Below are 23,516 nucleotides of genomic sequence, written 5' to 3'. Positions count from 1 at the left end.
TGCATGGGTGTTTTCTGAAGACATGGTGAATGAGCAACCTGGAACATCGAAAGTCGAGCTGAGAGGCCCTTTTCTTTATCCGTGGTGGAAATCTTTCATAGGGACCCCAGTATTAGGTTAAGAAAAACGGGACCACCCCCTGGGTACTGCCGGATTCTTACCGGCAAAAAAACACCTCGGGCCTTCGCCGTAACGCTAAGATTACCAACTAGGGTATTGCGTTTAGAGTGACGGTATAGAAGTTTTTGTCCATAAGACACGTCTCGGCGCCGCGCTATGACTACCTGGTTAGGGCGTCTTGCGTGTCGGTTTACGCCCACCACCGGATGCTGTGTGAGCTAATGGGACTCCAGCACCTTTGGTGACGTACTGCCTGTAGGAGTACGCCTGAGGAGTACAAAGCTTCACTACAGTTTACTGCTGAGAGCCTTGACCAGCCTCAGTATCTTCCCTTTCTACACGAATGCGTCGCTGCTGCAGACGAGACATGATGGTCTTGGTCGCTTCTGGGATACTTCACCAATCGCTGACAGGCCCTTATGTTGCTTGATCCGCTGTATGAAAGACACATCCTGTGTATAAAAGACACATTGATCTTAACCCACAAAGCCTTTATGTTCTAAATGTTCTTACAGAAATGATTATTTGAAAAGATTATCACATTATAATTTCGAGACACAAGTTGAAGTATTACTTGTCTGTTTAGCACCATGAAAAGTCATTTTAAAACTATTTTGACTTGATACATCCACGATAAAGCTTTAATTAAATATGTGTGAGACTACACTGCACAGGAAATATTTCTTATAAAATCTCTTTTACACAACTCTTTTTAATGCACAATTGTTTCCAATTGATTTACAAAAACAAAACTCTCGCTGCCTGACGATCATTCACCTTTCGTTTATCTCGAAGTGATTCCACCAGAAAGCACAATCTTTCACGCTTCTCGGTATTCGCGTATTACTGTACTCTCTTTCGCTGCAATCACTTCAAAAACATTTATCCAAAGACGCTTGTTCGCTTACAGCATTCCTTCTTTTTGTTTTCCGTTCTGCCAATGGCAACAATAAAACTTTATCCGAATGCCTTCCACCCATGGAAGCCATATTCTTGCTGACTGTTGCAGCCCTCGACATGACGCTTGGCGCATGCCAGAGAACGTCAGATTTATTTTGAACAGACACACACACACACATACCACATGATGCACCTACGCCTCGTTCCAAGCATCAGTCGCACCTCTATTTCTAGTGAAGCAAAAACATTTCCATTAGTAAAAATGCAATTTCATTCAATCATCGTTCCATTCGTTCCCGGGCGATGTAACGCGAATGGGAATCAGCAGTAAGGCAAACGAGTGGCTTGGCCTGGCAAGTTATTTAGCAATGGTTGTGGGGCAGGAAGGATTTCATAATCATCATCGGTTAATGCTGCCGTTGCCAGATTTGGTGCGCTTGTTCTTGTAGGCAGAAGCATGCGGTAACAGAAACACGGATGAGATAGCGAGTACTTCAATCCGTCAAGCAACGCGGCTTGCCATCTTGCGACGCTTTGTTGGACGGGAATTCGAATGGAGGGAACGTTGCATACTGTTACCGCATCGGCACAGGCACAAGACGTTCTGTTCTACACGTGGTGCTCCGTTTTCTGCTTGTTTTAGATTTATTATACTCTGAGTCTATATGATAGTAACAAATTGTTATCTTTTTTCAATAATTTGTGACTCTTATATCACTTAACTCCGAAACTTCTCAATAAACATTCACACAAAACTGACACACATCAAGAAGTGCCACAGTGCCCTGACAGCTAGAACCGTAACTCGCCGTCCCAATCCAAGGCAATTTCGGAAACGGCCATTGACAGATCTCCCTCGGGGTGCACCATTTTCTATGGGGTGCTGTCATATGGGAAGGCTCATCCAAGGACTCGTCAGGATATCGTTCTGGCTTTTCTCTCATTTTTTTCATCCTCATTCGTATTATCCCATTTCTGTGTCAGAATCTAGCACTATCTAGCTCCGCTACCGAGCCGGTACACAGAGCGTCCCTGATAAACCGACGCTGACTTCTCGGTTTCCGCTTCCCGTAGCCTGACGGCGAGTGGTTCGTTTATTGATCTACATCTGACACACTTTTCTGCACGGAAGGTACACGCCAAGGCTGGTGTTCCACCCCAGTTTGCATAAGCATTGCATGCCCGTTGACCATGAGATGTACCCGCTCCCATTTGGCCGTACGGTGGGAACAACCCCCACAAAGCGTGCACTAGCGTGAAAGGGCGGAGGATAAAACGAAACATGACGTGTGCACAAACACACGCGCACCCACCCCGAAGTCCGAAGGTGGTTGTGGTGGGGCGAATTGACACACTAACATCTCCAGTGACAGGCTGTAATCGACGAAAATTGTGAAAACACACCGAAACCACAGGCCATCATTTTCCGACCCATCGGTGAACGTCATCCACGGTGGTTTTCTTCCACCGGCAACGGTTGGGCGATGCGCTCCACTGTCCGAGAGTGAACCGTTGTACGGCCTACGCCGTACGTACGTCAGCATCATCAGGTCGTCTGTAAATCGCAACATGGGCCGGGTTGAGTGCAACAGCACTTTCTAGATGCCAGTGCTGGGAAAGATGCCCGATGGAAGAGCACCGTTATCCCGGTTTCCATTCTGGCCACTCTCCCTTGGAGATTGCGGAGGGAAAAAAACCACTGCCCGTTGGTAGATATTAATGCTATTAATAGCACCGTTACTTCTACACTTGCAAACTCCAGCACTTGCACGAGGGTTGTTGGGCAGGGTGCCGGGACTGCCGCTCACATCCGCTTGCGCCTGATTAGTGTTTATACAAACTTACAAACACTTGCAGATCGGTGGTGGTAGCACTCACATGCCAATCATTCACTCTCGGCTCTCGCCGTGGAGCTCTCGTGTCGTGGTAGCGTATCACTGTTGCAATATAGACGAGATTCGCTCGGTAACAGTGCAACACCACGTTCGGGATTGTGTTTTGGAAAGCTATCGTTCTGGCAGATATCACAAACAGAAGACGGAGCAGGAACAGTGTGCTTCAAACTGTTTGGTGCCTGGTAGGATTCTGATTTGTTTGTTGTAATTTTTATTATACCAACTTTTTTTGTACTTTTACTTTGGATCTAAAATTTAAATTCATATTTCTGAGAATTTTTATTGCAACTATGAATTAAACATGCAGGGAGTAGTATTTTATTCAACTGCTCTCAATTTTCTTTGACACTACAACCTGAAGAAGTGTTGGCCTTCCATTTCTGGCTTCCCGATTTAAATTACCCTAAGCTAGATACCCAAAAATACTGCTACAGTAATCAGGTCGCGTCTGCCAATGTAATAATATCCTAGCCTTTCTGGCCATCAATTTGTTTACATGACTCTTAATTTAGACCTGCCATGCCTGTTCTGTCCATGAAGAGTGCATGAAAAGACTTTACAAGCAGGGTCGTCCGGTGCCATTCTTATGACCAGCCCTCCAAAGCTTACGGAATCTAATTCACTGCACGATGGTAAGATCTCCGTACAGATCGTAGAGCTTCTCCTTTATCCTTTCACACGTAGGAGGCCTTTTTCCGTGTAACTTCATCTCAAATCCAGCGATAAGAGCAAATTCGCCAACTTTAAAATTTGTAGATAGATTTAAATTTTGAAGCGAAAAGGACATATTTAAGAATTTTAGAGTTCATGTCTCAGAAGCGTATGAACCTCTCTTTCACGATAAATTCGTCCTCTATTTCCATCTCTTTTAGCCCAAGAGATCGTTTTTGGCTCCCTTTACTTAATATCTCCGTAGCAAAAAGGTCCGACCTGTGAACGAGGGAATAGTAAAGTAGGATTATTGATTACAAGATTTCGAGCCATTATTCACATTCAGATTACTTTCACTAATTCCGTGAACAGATCGAAAAGGTTGTTTAAATTAACACTTCTATTAACACAGCTATTTGCAAATTTCTTCAAATTGTTTTCAAGTTTCCATAATATGATTCCAGTGTTCCACAGCATACTTCCAATCTTCTACTGTTGATAAGAAATATTATCCAAGCCGATTTCAATGTTCCGTTCTACAGCTCGAAGTCCTGTATCGATAGTTTTAGCAAAAATCGCCACCCATTACCAACTTGACGCTGCCTTTCAAGCTTAAATTTTGACTCTAAATCTATTTTTTGTCCATCCAACCATGTCCATGTGTATTATGACAGACCATTGTGAACGGCTGTGATTCTGTTCGAGATTTCTGTTTCAGCAAATTGGGCTACTGGCAGTCCACCAGCATTCATGATAGATTGATGGGTATCATTTTTCGATGTGAGTACCGTTTGATGTAAGCTTTGCTTCAGCCAGCGCCAGCCATTCCTATTAACGTCAAACGCAGATACAAACAGAACCGACGATACGCAGGTTAGCGTTTGGGATTTCCTCGAATTTGATGAATACTTGCAGCCGTACTTTTCGTTTAGTGGATACGCTCTTTTACATTCAATGTGCTCTAAGTTGATGAAAACACTTAAATTAACTTCTAATAACAAACCGACAAATCGAAACATTTACAAAACATTGCCCCTTCAAACACTAGACCTCAATATGAGAACTCTTAACGTTCTGAAAAAAAAATTGGTCTCATGATCCTGCCAGCAACTTCAGCAGCACGTCATAGCAATAACCCGCAGAGAATTCAAAGTAAATAATTTCCCAATCGTTTCCCCAACGCTGACCGGTCCGTGTGTGTCTGCGCTCCCTCCCAGCAAAAGTCCGTTTGTTCTCTTGTTACGGATTAAGCTTGATCACAAATTACAATACGGAAGTGGGTAGCCCCAAGAACGATCACAACAGAACGAAAAGCCCAAGCGCCGACAAGAGCCTCCAATTTATATCTTTTTCCCATACATACATGGACACGCACACATACGGCACACGCTGAGCTCCGTTGGGAGTTTGTTGACGCGCTCGGGGGATTTAAGGGGGACGCAACAACATCATCCCGACCGCCCACCTTATCGAACGTAATGGTGGTGGTGGCAGATGAGTTCTTGTGTTTTTTGCTCCCTTTACGAGCCTTTGCTTTCTGACTGTACCGTTTGTTCATTCTTTCATCGGGATGCTTAATGATGTATGAATGGATGTTGAATGATGAAAATGACGACAAAGTGACGATTCTGGTCGCGCTTGTGCCGCTCATCAATAATAATTTGTCTGGGATTTGTCTTTCATAGGGTATCATCGTGTTGCGTTCTCTTTTTTATTACTCCGTGGGTCCTTACAGCCATTGCTTTATAACACGACGCGTCGGGCAGTCGCTTGTGTGCGTGCCACCATGTGCAATTATCGGTGATTATGTTGCTGCTAATTGTCATACTTCATACTACGGACGATTGCAATTAAATCGTGCTAAAAATATGTCACCAGCACTCGATCTGCCGCGCCTTCTCGGAGGAGGGAGAAAAAGGTTCTTTGAAATAATTTAATTACAGTTCCATTTTCTTCAGAAACAAACTTCAACCCGTTTTTGTTTTTTGACTCATTTCTGTTTACCTTCTTCCACCAGATTGTGTCATTCTCGGCCAATTGCCAATGTCAGCACTTACTTTGTCTAATAATTACCTTTGGGGAAAAGTTTTCTTCCTCTTTTCGAACGACGGGCACCACCGTCTTGAGCGTTGTTTTCATTTGATCTTTCCCTTTCCACGCGCACCTGACACGCGTACCTTTTGCGTCCGCATCATCATCATCAACGCCCCGAAATTATCAAACGTTCGCCGGAATTTCACTTTGATTGTGCGCTCGAGTTGTTTTCCGTCCGGCACACTTCTCTCTAATTTCTAAACGTGCCAATGTGCAAAAATGGTTCAGCTTTCGGCATACCTGCTACGCCAAGCTGTTGGACACTTGATGCAGCAGGGGTTGAACGCTTTTGCGCCCTGTTTTTAGCTTGTACAATCGCTGTGACACGTTGATCACTTGAGACTTTTTCTCGGGTAATTTATTGTCACCATTTAAATACCAACCTTGTTGAACGTGCTCTTTTGTCTGCCTGAGAAGAGAAATTTTAAAGTTATTGTAGTATTGCAAAATATTACATTAAAAGTAAATAAAATTCCAATCGACAGCAACTTTAAGTTACGCCACACACTTTCTGGCACCAATCCTTCACCGTTGCCCTTCCTGTACCATTCGGTTGGCACATTGTTGCCCTCGCGTCCTTCACAGCTCTCGTGCGTTGTTTACGGGACACTGGGAAAAGTTGCGATGAATCACAAGTGACACTTTAGCACTTTTTTGAGTGACGATAGAAACTGCTTACCCGTACACATTAATGTGTGGCGTGTGTGATTTATGGTGATCGTTTTGCTGAATTGCCAACAGTTTTGTTGCTCTTTTGTACTGAGCAGAGAAAGAGAGAGAGAGTGAGAGAGATAAAAGGAGAAAAAAAGCGAGAGATTGTCAGAAGGATTACAACTCGAAGAGTTTGAAACGTTAAAGTTTGTTATGAGGATAACAGTGTCGAACAAATTTAGTCCCAGTTTAGCATTTGCTGTAACCGCACCCCTTATTTACCTACAATATTGCATTATTTTATTTTACTACTTATTAATATGTATTTTTTTAAATAACAGTAAGACATTTTTTTCAAGCTCCTAACATTCCAGTTTGTCACATTATATAAAATACTTATTTATCCTTAACCTGCGAGACCGTTTTCTATAGCTGCATTTGTCGAATAACTTTCTTAAATGCAAATTGCGTTCAAAAAAAATCACCAAAACTGACATAAAATATTGTCAACACAGTTGAAAATAGAAGAAGTTAACGTTTAATAAATAGTTATCTATCGATTCTAATTTCTATATCAAGATCTCAATAGGTTAGAAAAACCTCAAAAATGCAAATATCAATATTGAAGGGTTATACTTATCAAAAGTTAAAAGAAAGATAAGCAATTTTTATTTGAAATTAGTTTCAATATTTTTTGTCATAAGCATTTTTTTTAAGACTAATAAGACTGATTGTAACCATATAGTTGGCAAGTAAGCCTTCCAAACCAGCCTGTGCTAGAAACGGCCCAGCTGGATTTGAGCCCCGGTCCAGCCGTGTGAAGCCCGGGGTTAACCCAAAAAACTGAAACGTCAGAAAAGGCAGGCTCAGTCCTTTCAAGGTTATGGAATCAAAGAAGAAGAAGAAGAAGACTTACTTAATGCTTCTATTCCAACTGAAGCTAAGATCTAATATGCTCAAAATAAAAGTTCTCTCTCGAAGGCCAAAGTTTAGGGCCAAAAAGGTTTAAGGGTTAGTTGTGTATAGAAGGGACTAAATTGAGGCCCCATTGACCTCTATGACCGATTGCATTAGTATTTTAGACCAAGTACGCTTAACGCTAATTAGTCCTATTCTAATGAGAACATTATTTAATTGTTAAGCCATTTTAGCTATTTTTTTATTCGTGAGAAACAACCTGGCCGTATTGCCGCATTTTAGCTAATTGTTTTGGGTGAATTTTACAATAAAATGTTGAAACATGTAGACCAGAGCCTAGTGAAGTCTTTAATAAAAAAGGGCAAATTTATATTCAGTTTAGAGTAGCACCAAAAATAAAGGTGCAGCTATAGAAAGTGTTATTAGAGTATCATCACCTCGAAGACACGCTTGAATATTATGTTTAATTAGAGTTTTATCAAAATTTTTAGAAAGTTTAAATTTTAATAGAAATTCAAAAAAAACTTTAGACGAAAAACTCTCATTTGCCGTATTATAAAGTACCAACGCCCACATACACAAAAACAACCAATCGTCCAATCGCATTCTAATATACTTGAACCATTACATGGTTCCGGTACTTTGGTCAGTCCCCCACTCGAGCCATTCATGATCCATTAACGAAACAGAAAGAGCTGTGTTATTGATAAGTGTTGTACGGCAAGCAGCAGGCGCAAAACAACCCCCTGCTAGCTTAGCTCCAGCTGAACCTGCCGCTACCGGAACCGGAGGAAAGAAATATTGCTCATATAACAAACAGAGCTTCATCCATTTAACCCCTGTGGCAAGCAAATGAATCTGGCAGTTATTTATCGTTCCGTCTGTGCTAACAGTTGCATCCGGAGAACGACTTCCGTCTAGCTTTATCTCCCTCTCTCTCTCTGTCTGTTTTTCAAGTGGCTCTTACAATCGCACTGTAAGCAACACTCTGCACCATCGCTTCAGAAAAACCCATCTCAACCCTTGGCCTACGGGGCGGTGCATTGAAACGTTACGGACAAATTACTTCACTTTTCCTGTTTCTTGCTGTGTTGTGCCCGCAGCACATCGATACGGTACGATGCATTTTCGGAAAACTATCGAACACTGCTTAACACTTCAACGGCGCACGGCTGCTAATAGCTGTGAGATGGTTTAAGAACAAGGCCAAGGACTCGACGAGCGCTTTTATTTAAATGCGCTTTATTCGGCTCTATTAAGCTGGATTGTCCATTTTGAGCTTGAGTGATAAGCTTAATTACTTAGCTTAGCTATTTCCCTTTCGCCAAGGGTATTGGTATTTGTTGGGAGCAATTTAATGGAGCCCCGGTTACAATTAGTGCGTTGGACTACCGAGATAAGTTCAAAATTTTCAAAAATGCTTTCAGAACTATCTTCAAACAGAATTCTCAACTCAACTCTTCCTGCGTCACTGATCCCATCGATAATCTAATGTACGGTTCGCTGGAAACCAACGCTCTAAAACCATTTGTCCTAATGTGTTCTAAACTTCAGCATCAGCTCTCCGGCCCGGCGAAAGTCTCGGGAGCTGCAAATCGACCAAACACCGGACGTCATTAACAAAACACAAAGCGGCTGTAATGTTGATGTCCGTGTTTCGTCTGTCGATCTTGTTTCCTTTGCCGATTGGTGGGCCTAGCCTGATAGCTGCGTGTAGTCTTCCTCGCACCTGTCCGAAATGTATCGCTTCGTACACTAGATTGGATTCAATTTAAAGATAAATGAACTACAAACAAACGCTCACGTTTGCACCGGTCGGGTCGATGGGAAACCATCAGTCATGTCATGGCTGTCCGGAGGCCGTACCATCCTGACAGCTTTACCCGGAAATGGGATCGCTCGCTGACACGATAACACTCCGGACCACAATTTAAGACCATCATCGTCAGCTTTTGGCATCGGTTGTTGACGTGGGTTTTCACCAGCTTCACTACCGGTCCATTAGCAGTGCCGAGGTCCGGACGACACTCGTCTCTTCAGTTTCATTGGACTCCCCTTGGAGGCGAAGCCAAGCCGAATCGGCTGCTAAGTTTTAACAATGATGCAACTACGATTGTTGGCCGTCGTGCGACTGGTGGACTGTTTTGCTAAATTCATTTATTTACACTTAAATATTAAATGACACCTAATGGGTTGCTGACGAGCGTTGGAGCGATTGCGAGCTTTCGATGGGTTAGCTCGATTTAACGCAATTACATCCGGAACGTTCGATGCTATCGCCGGGCGACCCAAGCCGAATTACGAAGCGACTTAAAACCCCGTATAATTTATAGCAACGAAATGTTAAAATCCTTTTAACCGATACGTTGAGGAGAACAACAAATGTGGTCCTATCTTTCGGCGAATTAAAAAAGCATGAAAAGGATACATGGCCTTGAGACAGTCACTATCGGCAAAGACATTTATCATCGTCTTTGCGCTGCTCCGATTACCGCATCCATTATCCTAACCAGCACCATTTGTCAACAATGGATCCCCCCACAGTGAGAAGCTTGTTCTCAATTAAATTCAATCAAAAATCCATTCATCAATTATAACCTTGAAGAACAACGGCAGCGACAGCATCACCACCCCAACAACAGCGCCAGGGAACGGGCTCCCCGTTTTGCCCGTAGGCCTGGCCGGGTAAATAAATCTCGTCCAAAGATTCAAATTGTTTTCCGGACGCGTTGGGTGTGTTTAGTTGCGGCAAGGATAAATTTCGTCACAAATCCTTAGCTGGCTGGACGAACGTTGGTCAGCAGGGTGTTTCGACAGGAAGGGCCGTGGACGAATGGCTAATTTTTTTTGTTTTTTGAGACCCTCTGCCCGTTGAAATGGGCCGCTGGGGCTCTTAGTTGTGCTGTGAGATTTTATTAATTCGTTCCCATCGTTTCATTTAACTTTTTACATTAAAACTTTTGCCTCAAGCTTCCGGTGCGTCGCCCTGCCGGATGCCATTCATTTGGCCTTTTTTTCTCCTTGTGCTTTCGTTGGGGTTTTAGTTGTGGTAGTGGTTGCGATTATGAATCTAACATCTTTAGATGATAATTTCTGGCAATGGGTAAGGCAGTTGATGAAATGTAGAAGTCGATTACCTGAGAGAAACTGTTTGTTTGATTATAGAATTCATAGCTATTGAAATGATCACATATTTTTTTGTCTTCTTTTTCTTGGCCTAACGAACCCTTAAGGTCATAATACCACGTAGTTATATAATCAGTCCTCACTACGGGAGCCGGGTGAGAACGGTCCGGGTGAGATTTGAACCTCAGTTCTATCGAGTGAAAATACAGGATGTTGGCTTTAAATTTGAAAGTTCCGTTAGTAAAGAGAACATATTTTCTGTATGAATTGAAACGCTTAATGCATATGAAAAATGTTAAATGTACTATCTACAAGTAGAATTCCTCAGAATAATCACAACATCATCGATCACTTCACAGCTTCAATTCTATTTCGCAACATCGATAAAGATGATGCTACAATCCAGAGTGTCCCTGGGAAGGACCTGAAAAATTTATAAATTTCAAATAACTTGGTTTTTGTATCATTAGAAAGGCGATTGATGTCTGTAATTCAAGGAAATAAGCTCTGGAAAGTTGGGCTGATGCAAAAACGGCATAGGTCTTCACACGACAGGACCTGGGTTCAAATCCCATGCAGACCTCCACTCTGTACGTAGAGCACTGGACTACTTTGCGACGAGTAAAATCAAATCACAGAAAGTCAGAAATGCCTCGAGACCTCTCGAGGTTGTAGTGCCAAGGAAGATGAAGCTCTGGAGAGTTTGGTGGCTTTGCATTTGTACTCTTGAAGTCGTACAAATTTTTTGGACAACCTTTGCTTACTAGCGCCCAAATCTTCGATGCCATACATTCAGTCCACTATTGGCAACTTTATTTGCTAAGGTTTGACTACAGTTTTTGGAAACTCCACGTAGCCACCAGAAGTCTACCTGAAGCACACTTTAAAACACTTCGCCTTCATAGTCTGCTTAACACGAGGAATGTCCTAGCAATTTTCTAGTTTAACCCTGGTTGTTTCAAATGCATTCAGGGAGCATTGGGCAGTAGTCATAAACAAACCAACGGTCAGGGAAATATATGAACCATTATTTTTTTTTTTGTTATTCATAAGGAACGGCCTGGCCGTATTGCTATTTGAACCATTATAAATATGTTAAATTTATCCCGAGTACTCCGTGAATCCGACTATCGATCGATAATTGATCGAGCCATTCGATTTGGATTCCCATGATGAGATCAAGTATTTGAGACGATCAAAGCGGAATATTTGTAGCAATTTTCAATTTCTGTATCCTTTAAAAGGATGTCTTACCTGTACCAACTCCAACACAATTTCCACCGGTTTGCTTCATCATATAAATATCAGCAATACTCACCTTGCAAGCTGCAATGAAAAGCTAGCTTTTTGATGACAGCATACTCTATCCATTATTATCACGGAGCCTTAAAGCGAGGCCTCAAGCAAGCTTTTTTATCTTTTCATCGCATGCACCACTTTTCTGTCTGGACCAGGCTGAGCTTGGTATGTGTAGTTGTGCAGAGGTATTCATGACTCAGTCGGTGTATTCCCTCCTATAAAAGGTTTCTGTTGAGGAGTGTTTGTCACATACAGTAACGTTACTTGAGCCTTGGAAAAGCTTTTTGAGATCCACTTGTTTGACACTAGAATCTTCAGGTGGTCTCTTTCTTTTTTCTTTCCTTACTATGTGCTTGGTAGGCAGTCTTGCATCAGCTGCCTTTCCTACAGATGAATTATTAAAGCGTACCGATGCATGTATCAAAAAACTACTCCTGGAATGTTGCATTTGGTCGGTACAATATCACACAATAAGACCTGAATTTTCATGATCTATAAATGATGTTCATTTATTCCTAAAAAGTCCCTTAGCAAACTAACTCTTCCCTAAGTATTGTGCTCAATCGAATGGAAAGCATACTCTACCCACATGAACTACATCGGGTGGCAACATCAATATATTACCAAGCTACCAAGCATATTGAGCTTTCGCCGATTGATTATCCTTGATTTAACTATTATGAGCATTTGGAACATTTGACTTGGTGTCGTTTTTCTTTTCGGCGAATTCCGCTCTCTTCATTATTGTTTCAAAACCATATTTTACATTGGCCCCTTTTATCCGGGCACATTACAATGCTTCTGCCACATGGCACTCCATCGATTCGGGGAACACCGGAAACCAGCCAACAAGTGCCGTAGCGTAACAGATTGTTCACCAACGCAAATCTTCCCACTTCCCCTAGACAAACACAAGGCACAAACGCACAATGCGCTCTTCCTTTTACCATAAGTCGAAGAAAACGAGGCCCGTGCACACACACACACATACACTCTGTGTCCCCAAATCGGTTCACTCGGTAAATCTCGCTTCATGACCCGGTGTCCCTACTGTCTAGCTGCAACACACAAGCATCTCGTACGTTTTACAGCCTCGAACGATTCGGGTGCTGGGGCGATGGGAACTATGCAGCTATGGTACGGTTCGGGCGTGTATTGCGAACCCCCGGGTGCTCCGGAGCACCCGAAGCTGCGACTAGAGGGAAATAGCTTTTGTTGAACTTTATCAGCCTCAAATTGAATTTAGGTGAACTATGCGGTTTACGTAATATCAATAAACGGGCACCGGGGCTCGTCATTGTCGGTGCTGAAAAGTGCCTCATTGTTTCTTTACGCCCAAGCGGAAAAGTGGCAACGGTCGTACGGGGATCGGGTGCCACCGGGAGTGCAACCACAAATGCCGCAAAACCACACCGGAGCCCTCCGTTCGTGGGACGGGGGGGAGGCTGTCGGTAATTTTGGCTGTCTGATTGCACACTCGCCAAACACTCGCAAGACACGTTGCTTCGGAGACACGGTTGGTTCCCGCAGCGTACCAGGAACTCTGCCGCTGGCTGGCATACTGGCTGTGCCTTGAACGTCACGGCATTGTCAAAGATCGTAACCTCGATTGCACAAACACATGCGGGCCTGCCTGGTACCGGGGAGGGCTGTATTAATATGTGCTTTGGATAGTCCATTACTTATTGAAGGCACTGCACACACACACACGTACGGTTAAGGAGGGTGATTATGTGCATAAGCTTGCAGGTTGCATATTTTGCAGTTTTTTTTCCTTCGTTTTCGCTGCATATGTGACGCAAGGATGAAGGCAGGATCAATGATGCTAAGGGTTATTATATGCAAGGAACGGGGTTATTGTTCCTCACAGAAGACAGGAGCTATATTTATCTCACGCTCTACTCCGTCTTTTAAACAAGTCTTTAAGATTTTTATTAAAACATAATAATAATTTCTTATAGAAGGCTCAACAATTGGATACAGTAGCGAACGGAATTGTAGCTCGCTTGTATAAGCCTGATTTACAAATGCTTTCGCAACGTCCTCTCGAGCTTTTCTATCGCTTAGGCCACTACGCAGCCCGCTGGATCATTACTAATAGACTTACAGCGGTAGCGACAGTGCCGACTGTAAGTGCCAGTCCGCACCAAATCGTATTCATAAATTATGTTTTCTTAACCCGACAATATCTCTTAACGGCACGAGATTCAGCAATTTCCTCCCGCAAAACCTTTTAAACGCGACGTCTTACCGTATCACATCCTGATGAAATGGTAAATCCCACCATTTTATCGATAACGTCCCTGTCACGGCAAGCGCCTCCGTACCGGTACCTAATCCGCTCCAGAAGAAGCAAACGAAGAAGAAGAAGGCACTGCCAGCAAGCACCGAGCATAATAATAATCCTCGTCAAACGAACGAACGCTCGCCGTGTAGTGCTGGCAGTCCCTTTTTTTTGTCAGGGCGTTAAAAAGCTACCGGGGAGGGTTTTTGGATGTTTGCAGTCTCCTGTTGGTTCACAGTTTCCGGAATTTTTCGGACGCGGTGCTGCTGCTGCTTTCGTTCCAGCTTTTTTCGTTTCGAGTTTGCTGTTGCTGTGGGTGCCACTTGCCTGGTGCATATCGCTTCATGCCGTTTCGTTGATTTATGCATCATCATGCTTTTCCCGAAAGAAATCGTTTCTTTTTTGGTAAACTTTTTCTTCTTTTGGGCGTGTGTATGTGCAGTTTTCACTCGACATAGCTGAGCACTTTTGGTTTTAACAAAACAAGCACATTCGGAAGATTATTTGGGTAAACTACTTGCGATAGCGATATGTTGTGCTATGATTACTTTATCTATTTTATGCCTCGCTTAGCTTACCTGATCTTAATGTTTACTAGTTTTTCTTTTTATGTCTGTTATAAAGAGAAAGGAATTATATTTAGCTTTGAGTGATCGTTGGAATTGTGCGACACATAAGAGCCATGTTCCGTAGGTACCGAAGCAAATACTTAGAACATGCATATCTAAAATACGAGCAAGTTTAACCTCGTCTCGTGCTTCTTCAAATCTTTAAGGTGTAATATATTATCGCATTAGCATACCTGTCGTACAGACGAGCCAATGCTGCTGTTTTTTTTCTGTTGCTGTATGCAATTCTTAGCTTGTGTACAGATGATTGATTATCGTAAATCGATCAATGCTATAACGAGCCAGACGACAGCATTTTTTTGGTATGTTAAACGAACGATGACAGAACATTTGCTTCATTTAATTTGATTGCGATAGACGTGTTATTTCGGGACACCTGTGTACGCATTCGAATAAATTATGTATTGTAATATGAATTGTGCATGTGTTCAGATGCTGTTCATAATAAAATGCATCGCTTATATGATCTTCATATTTTTGGAATTGACTTACTTAGGAAGGCAAGGGAAAATGGCAGGGCAAAGGAACTAAATTAGTTAGCTCAAAAGTATTAATTTTCTTGCAAATTTATGCTGGAAAAATATTTTCCCAAATGAATCCCATCGGGTCTCGAGAGGTAAATCATGACTATCTTAAAAATCGATCGATATCGATGCAACAAGCTTTGTATAATAATGTCCACCTTGTACATGATATTCTTCAAAGTTTGAACAGAAACTGCTTAATCAAACATTCATAACGATTAAGCCAACTACTAATAGAGCATTAATTTCGTTGTAAGTTTCTGATTAATTCGAAAGGTTCTACAACAAAGTAAGGAGACCAAGCCAGACTGAATCAAGAATAGTCCAGGACTGTATAAGACTACCGGAAGTATCAGTGTGTGATATATGACGCATTTCGTACGTTGTAGGAGTCTTCTGGATCTCAGGAGTTTGTGGAGCCCGTAGTAGGCACGATTCCCCTGAAGGTTGTACGTTGTTGTCCGAAGTTACGATCTGGCCAAGGTAGCAGAACTCCTCTACTACCTCAAGATCGTCGCCGTCAACTAATACTCTGCTTCCGAGTCGTGCTCTATCACGGTCAGAGCCACCGGCAAACAGGTACTTTGTCTTTGTCGCATTGATTCTCAACCGAATCCTATCGGCCTCGAATTTAAGTCGGATGTACGCCTCGTAAACCGCCGCAGATGTCCGTCCGATGATGTCAATGTCATCCGAGAAGCCAAGGAATTGGAGAGGGGGAAATCGAGGGAAATCGTGCCCCTGATGTCAAATCCCGTGCTTCGCAGGACACCTTCGAGAGCGATGGCAAACAACTAACAGGAGAGTCCGTCTCCTTGCCTCAGTCCCCGATGAGATTCGAACGATTCCGACATCATGTTCGACACTCTCACATTGCACTGCACACCGTTCATAGTAGCCCTCAACAGCCGTACAAGTTTCACAGGGAAATCGTACTGCCGAATGATGTTCCATAGCTCGGACAGGTGGTGCGTGGGTATCTGGTGCTGCCAGCACTTCCTGAAGATCTGCCGTAGAGTGAAGATTTGGTCGACCGTGGATATCCCTCCAACAAATCCAGCTTCGTAATTTCCGACGAAATCTGTAGCAAGGGGCGCAAATCTGCAGAAGTGTATGCGGGACAGGATCTTGTAGGCAGCATTCTGGACTGTGATGTTTCGGAAGTTAGCACAGCCCTGTCTGTCGCCATTTTTGTACACTGGGCGAATGACACATAAGTCAATATATGACTTATTAACAAGACAATAGTTCATCGATATACTTTTTCTTGGCTTAACGACCTGTTCTTAGTCATGCCGGCCATCGAAAGGCTTACTAGACTTATTCATACCCAGATAGGATTTGAACCTTACGTTGGCCACGCTGTAACGTTATTGTTTTTCTTAATTTTACAACCTCTCTACAATCATATATTGCCAAACAAAATATTTTTTGCTACCGTACAACCATACCAAAAGAGTGTAAAAAATTAAAAAAATTCATTCCCTTGCCACCAAACGACAAAAATAGTGTTAACTTGCTGGTTAATTACTCGCAACGCCCATCAAGTGTCGTTGTATAACAATAAAAATCTACGATAAATCACCAGCACCATCATCATCATCGTTAGCAACAGGACAATACGTGCAATACAGTTGTGGATCGTGAAGTGAACGATACTATTGTCACCATTTCGTTTAAGTGCTTCCTTCTTCGCGGTTTATTCTACCCACAGTGCTTTTAAGTCATTTTCACTTCAATTATACGTTTTTTCCCCCATTCGCTAGCACAGCATACATCCGCTTGTAGCATTCCCAGCCAAACTCCCGGCAGCAATATAAATCCAAATCAGTGCCATCCAAATCTGGAAGTAAAATCCCAACCACCTCGACGACGGCGACGGTTTGATCGTCCCGACAACCCCCTTCAAGTGCAACGCAAGAGTTTACGCCGGTCGACGGTCGGACACGCGCCGTCACGCAGCTTCTTCCAGTGACCGTCGGGACCGTAAAGTGCATCCGCATGGTGACAATAATCATACCCATATACGTAGTGATAGTCGTGTTCGTCACACTGCTGGTAATACTGTAGGGAACGCAGCAAGCGCACCGGTGAAGCCTACCCAAATGATCGTCCATCGCGGCAGTGCGACGGCCGTTTTCCGATGTTGTTGCGCTCCGTGCTGCTACGGTATAGGTCGGCTGGGGTGGACTGGTGCACGTGTCACCGTTGCTGCTGCTACACTGCTTCCGCTGTGCGCTAGACGGGCAAACCGATCGTGAGCATCACCAGGCGCAGCGCGGCTGACTGCTGTCGAGGGGTGGTTGTTGTGGGTTGTTGTTGTTGTTGCTGCTGTAGTCTTAACCTTTGGTGCCAGCGGTGAGTCGTGCTGTGGACCGGACACTGTCGTTTGGCCGGTCGGAACTGTTACAACCGGTCGGGCGGTTGGACGAACACACATTCACGTCTAACCAGCGGGACGCGCTAGTGCTGGGAACAGTACTAGCAGCGCCTAGCCAGGGGCCGCAATAGCATCGACACGCAGGTATCCCCGGGGCCAGAACGCACCGGCCCGCACAGCCAGCGGTACGTGGGCGCAGCGCAGGCCAGCGATCATGGCGAAGGTGTCGGCCAGCACGCACCAGGACCCGGCCATCCTCGACATGATGGAGATCAGCAAGAAGCGCCCGCCGAAGCTAAAGTCGGCCGATCGGACCGTGTCGGTGCGCATCGACAACTATTCGCCCGGCAGCGGTGGTGGTGCAGGAGGCGCCGGAGGATCTTCCGGTGGTGGTGGTGGCGGCGGTGGAGGAAGTCGGGAGGGCAGCGGGAGTGCGACGGGTGGCAGCAGTCCCATCATGCTGGACAAGAGCCTGATCGTGCACCACAGCCCGGTGGAACGGTTATCGCCCATCCCGATGCAGAAGCACTCGCCCGACCCGAAGCACTTCTTTCGCGGCGAAGCCTCACCGACCTCGCTGAAGGTGGAGGACCCGTGGAGTATCGCCCGGAAGCAGTTTCGACGGTCCGACACGCTGCACGTGTACTCGCCCTCGATGCATCAGCTGCGCAAGGCCACCTCGTTCCATTCTCGCAGCAACAGTGGCGGCTCGAATCCGGACGAGATCGTGGCGGCTCCCATCATTCGGCACAGCAGCGTCCGGCACACACATATCTATCCGCGCGAGTATCTTGTGAAGCAGGACAGCGGTGGAGGCGTGAGCAGTGGCGGTGGCGAGGACGAGGATGAGGAGCTTACGGTGGCAGCGGCGGCAGCTGCAGCAGCTGCGGCCAACTATCGCGCCCATTCGCCCAACGTGAGTGCCAATCGCCGGAACTGCCACATGCACCGCTCGTTCAACGATCAGCAGAAGCGCAATGCGGCCTTTCTACGACGGGACTCGGTGAAGTTTCATTCGCTCGGCGAAGACATCCCGGCGGAGGTGGTCGATCGGAGTCCACGGGAGACGAAAAAGTTCAGCTCGGCCAATGCATCGCTCGAGAACGAAATCTATCGATCGCGCAGTAACAGCCGCACGGACAAGAAGGGTGAATCGTTCTCGGAGTTTGTTAGCCGGCAGAACAGCAAGAAGTACAACCAGAAGAACAGTACCACCAGCCTCGATCAGGCGCTCCCGTACGTGGGTGGTAGTGGTGGGGGTAGCTTTCGCCGGTCGCTCATCCAACACTCGAACGCACACCTGCTCAGCCCGAACCCACCGTTTCTGGACGACTTTAAGCCCCAAAAGTCGCCCATCTTCGATCAGAAAAAGTCGTACTCGCTGCGGTACAAGAACGGGCGGCAGGATGCGCGCGAAAACTTTAAAGCGAAAAAGTCGAAAAGCTTCATCGTGGATCTGGAACCACCGCCGCCGGCCATTATCAGCGCCACCGGGAGCCCGTACCGGAAGGATAGTATGGCGTTTACGCCCGAGGAAGCGGACAAGATCTACAAAGCGTCCCGGAAGCTGTCCTCCAACCTGATGCTGGATGACATTGGCCGCACGGAGATATCGCCCATCCCGATGGACATCATGGACATCAACTACGGCGTGATCATGAAGACGTACCAGATGAACCGCCAAAAGTCGCTCGGTGCCTCGCGCAAGGGCCGTCGGAAGTTTGCCGACAAGAAGCTGGCGGGCAGCAGCTTCGACGACGATACCGAATCGTCCAAGAAGCGGAAGCGCATCGTCTGCATCGTGATGTCCGTCTTCCTGGTGCTCGCACTGTTTAGCGTGCTGGCCGTGCTGGTGACGCTCACGCACACCAGCTCGGGCGGTTCGAGCACGTCCACGCAAACCAAGACGCAGTACACGTTCGCGCGCGACACCCCGATCCACGCCATCCCCACCTACATGGTGTCGAAGGACTCGCCCAAACACTACAACGGTGCCAATTGATGCGGCAACTTTAGCCGGTCCCGGCCGCTGAACGCACCGGTGTCGCGGTGGCAGGCGCGCGGTAGCGGTCACGGGAGCGGCGGCGCCGTCACGTCCGACGGCATCATCTGTCTGGTGGAGCAGCACAGTTAGTAGCGCCTGGGGCGACGTCGTCGTCGCCGGCGTAGTGTTGTAGCGGTTGCCCATACGGATGGAGCGGACGAGCGTAGCGGCAACAGCACCACCAGCGAGGACGTTACCGCCCATCGTGGAGAAGTGGTGGAGGCAGTGGCGGTGATGGTAGAACAGGCAGCAGGCGACAGCATCCGTAGCGGCGGTGTAGTACGCGCGAACATAACAATATCCAACGAAGTGCCAAGGACGACCCCGGCGCAACGGCACCGTTACGCACGAGGGCGGCCAAATTTTTTTAGAAACAATCTCATCGGACGTCGAAGACGGGGATGGCTGCGAACACGCGACGGCATCGCTCGACTGCGAGCAGCACTGATACGACGAGAGACGGGAGACGCGAATGCCGATACGACGGGCGGTGGCAGAGCCTAGCACCGGTTTTTAACCGAACGTAAACCGAACATGCCACGGAGCTTACCAGTAGGACCTTTAAACAGCGTGAAGTATAACAAATTGTGCGATTGTGCGAGAAAGAGAGAAGGAGAGAGAGAGAGAGAGTGTGTGTGCGAGAAACGTCCAGCACGATCGGGTACTCGATCTGGGTGCGATCGGATGCCCAGAACACCGGGGACAGAGGAAGCAATCGCAATCTACACATATACGATACAATAAGTGGATCTAATCTAGTGCAGTATTATCGGGAACGTCTAGAAACGCAAGCAACCTATAACTCTAACACTAACAAGTAACGTTAACGTAAATTACTCTAAAAGCAAAAGACAAACATGATAAACTAAAGCGGCAAAATGTGGCAGAAGCATCGCGTATTACATGGGTAAACATTTTAATAAGCAACACTAAAGCAGTTAAGCATACGAGTATAACCTGAGACGGAGGCGTGCAAGGCGAGTAAACGCTGCATCTAACCCCTAACGTACACGCAAAACGCACACAACAATAAAGAAGAGTAAAGTAAACTGAAAAAAATAATCATTAAACGTTAAACGAACCCCCAATCAAACAAACCCAACAAACAAACCAAAACCCAAAACAAATCTTAATCAAAAGGGCGCACGCACCATCACGCAAGCGAAGTAAACATAACATATACTAACAAAACTAAACAAAAGTAAAACAAAGATAACCCATAATTTAAACTCCGTGTATGCAAAACAAAGAAAACAACGTAGCCAAACTGAAGATAATGTGACAAAAAACGCGTGTAGAGTGTGTGTTGGTTTTTTTATATGAACATAAATACAAGCATAGACTGCTGTAACCTTTCTACGCGGCGTGTAACGTGACGCAACTGTCAGTTGGTGTTAGTTTGGGGGGGGGGGGGGGGTGCGATCGGGAACCAACCAAGCCAGCAAGATAACGTACCTAACCTTCAGTGAAGCCTGGTATACTGATTCGTGTGACAACGTTTAGTTCGGTAGTGCCTATTCCCGTTGGTTGTAGTAGTGTTTTGCTTTCAACCTGTCACCACTACAAAACCGGAAACTCGGGTCAACTGTCAACATACTAGCAACAACAAAGCTATAACGAAATGGTGTTAATTACACGTTTGAAAGCTGCATGTAACGCACGGTAACACCTCATCCAAACGTTTTCATCGTCACACCGTCGGGAGCGCTGTCATCCAGATAGTTTCGGATAGTTTCAACGCCAGTGGCCTTAAACAGACGTAAAGTGAAAGGAAATGTGTACCACCCGCCCCGAGAGCATCATGGCCGGTGCATCTGTGCGATGGTGTTGGTTTGTCCGGTTAGGTTTCATTTTGCTGCAAAAAAAAAACAATCCAGACATAAGAACCATTTATCGCTTATCGGAAGTGCCAGTGCGCGGATCGCAATTATGATCTGATAAACCAAACTTCAACATGGGAGCGGGAAGGAGTTGATCGCTCAGGTAAGATCGATCGATATCGTTTTCGATAAGCTTAGTTTCATGTCCATATTACTTAAGAAAGCGAATAAGTTTACCTTTTGTATGTATTTTGGCAAATAATGCAGAGCATCTAAAATTCAACAAAAGGTTTAAAATATCTTGAACATGTTAGATGACTTTGGCTTGAGCTGTAGCAGAAATCCTCGATACCTGTCAAGGTCTTGCACGGTCCAATATCTCGATCTTTCTGGTGAAGGCATTTACGTCCATAACAGTTTGGACCTACCACGCCTCCTCTGTCCGTGTGGATGTTCTCAAAGGACTTAACGTGCTAGGTCGTCTGGCATTATTCTCATGACATGACGAACGTGGGCTCGTTCCTAATTGGCGAGTCTAAATCTCGTAAAACTCGTAATTGTAGCGACTATCACAACCCACACATAAAGGATCAAATTATATTGATCATCCTTCCTTTCGAACGAATTTTTTTTTTCAGGATAAATTAGGAATTTTGGACAGCGTATATGTCTGTAGAGGCGTATAAGAGTACTAGGACTAAAAATATTGTATTCAGTCCCAGCTCCCGCCACAATATTTTTTTTTTTTTTTGTTGTGTTGATTGACCGATCTTTGGAAGACTTCAAAGGTGAGATCAGCTGTCTCTATGTAGGAGACTTAAGCGTGCTTCATTCCAATGATGTCTATATCATCAGCGTATACCAGTATCTGGATTGACTTATACAAAACAACTCCCAAAGTTTTCATCTCTCATTTTCCTTTAGCACTAGGTTGAAGATATCACCGAAAAGCTCAACTTCCTGGTGCAGTTTCTTGATGGTGGCCTTGATGTAAAGAGTTTGAAAGTTTTCCATCAGAATATGTCAACTGGTCAGTAGTTGATTTTCTGTTTCGGAACCCTCTCTGATAGAATACGATTTTCATAACTGTACTACAAGTGTATAGCAGCACTTTTGCCAATCTCTCTTTATCTAAGCAGAATAGACGATGGCAACATTCCAATCACTAGGCATCGGTTCTCATTCCCATACCTCAATAATGATTTGTTGACATTCCTGTCCGAGTGCAGTTCAACCATATTTTTACCAGTTCAATTACTATTCTATCGTGGTGTCTGTTGTTGTTCTTGAGCTGGCATACGGGTGGCATAAGACCTCCCAATTTTTTCCTCATTTAACGTCCTCATTTTTTTAATAGAGATTTTGGGAACATGACAGTGCAATGGAGGCGCCTGGTACCTTATAAGCTCCAATTAATATGAATCACTTTGTGAGAAAGAAAGTTACCGTGCTGTAATTTTAAGGGCCGAAAATTAAACTCAAAGCATCACAATCTGTTTCGTAACCATACAGATATTTCATAATATGACTTGAATCAGATAAATATTAGTTAATATGCGGTGTACTAAACAGCAAAAAAATCAAACATAACGAATTTTTTTATTATTCCGCAACTTTTTATATTCTTTACATAAAACATTGATTTGTACAACATTTTTAAATGTTAATCATCTCATCAAAACATGCTATAAATATTTTTTATTTACCTTCACTCAATGGAGACGCCTGGTGGTTGACGCCAATCGAATTCACGAAAAGCTGTCCATATCACAGCCAACGCCTATTACTTAGTATTATTATGGTTTTTGAAAATATTTTTCATCCACACTTTAAAGAGCATTACATCATACAGCTTCAGACAACGCCATTGTTTCTTACACATTTCAAGACATTTTCATTACGTCAGACACAGAACGGAATAGCTCCACAAACCAGCAAAAGAAAAAAAAAGGTGCAGTAGAAACTAATACAGGCAATTACTTTCTGGCTTGGTTTATTGCTTCGTTGTATTGCTTTGTTTTCCTACTGTGTACGAGTACGGTTGCGTTTGCGAGAAGGAATCTTTATTTGTTGCTGAACGAGTTGAGTTGACCGTCGGTTTGGACACATTCGCCGTTTACGAGCTGTTTCTGCACGAAACAAAACACTCAAATCTTTTCGTGTCTTTGCACCACGTTTGAT

General features: G+C 44.7%; 1 protein-coding gene across 4 annotated transcripts in view; it reads left to right on the top strand.

Annotated features, from left to right (window-relative positions):
- LOC118509680 overlaps positions 1-23,516 on the top strand; it is a 58,694-nt gene that overhangs the window by 17,488 nt on the left and 17,690 nt on the right. For 2 of the 4 annotated variants that reach the window (XM_036050720.1, XM_036050722.1), the window contains exon 2: positions 16,863-21,498. In XM_036050720.1, the coding sequence (XP_035906613.1) occupies positions 17,686-19,473 (1,788 nt within the window). In that variant the 5' untranslated portion in view covers positions 16,863-17,685 and the 3' untranslated portion in view covers positions 19,474-21,498. Of the gene's footprint in view, positions 1-16,857; positions 21,499-23,516 lie in introns of all 4 variants that reach the window. The other 2 variants (XM_036050721.1, XM_036050723.1) reach the window with 1 other exon arrangement.

Source organism: Anopheles stephensi, chromosome 3 (assembly GCF_013141755.1).
Source record: "Anopheles stephensi strain Indian chromosome 3, UCI_ANSTEP_V1.0, whole genome shotgun sequence".
In the NCBI taxonomy this organism is placed as follows: domain Eukaryota; kingdom Metazoa; phylum Arthropoda; class Insecta; order Diptera; family Culicidae; genus Anopheles; species Anopheles stephensi.
Note: the sequence above shows the minus strand (reverse complement) of the source record. Positions and strands in the feature narration are given on the sequence as shown.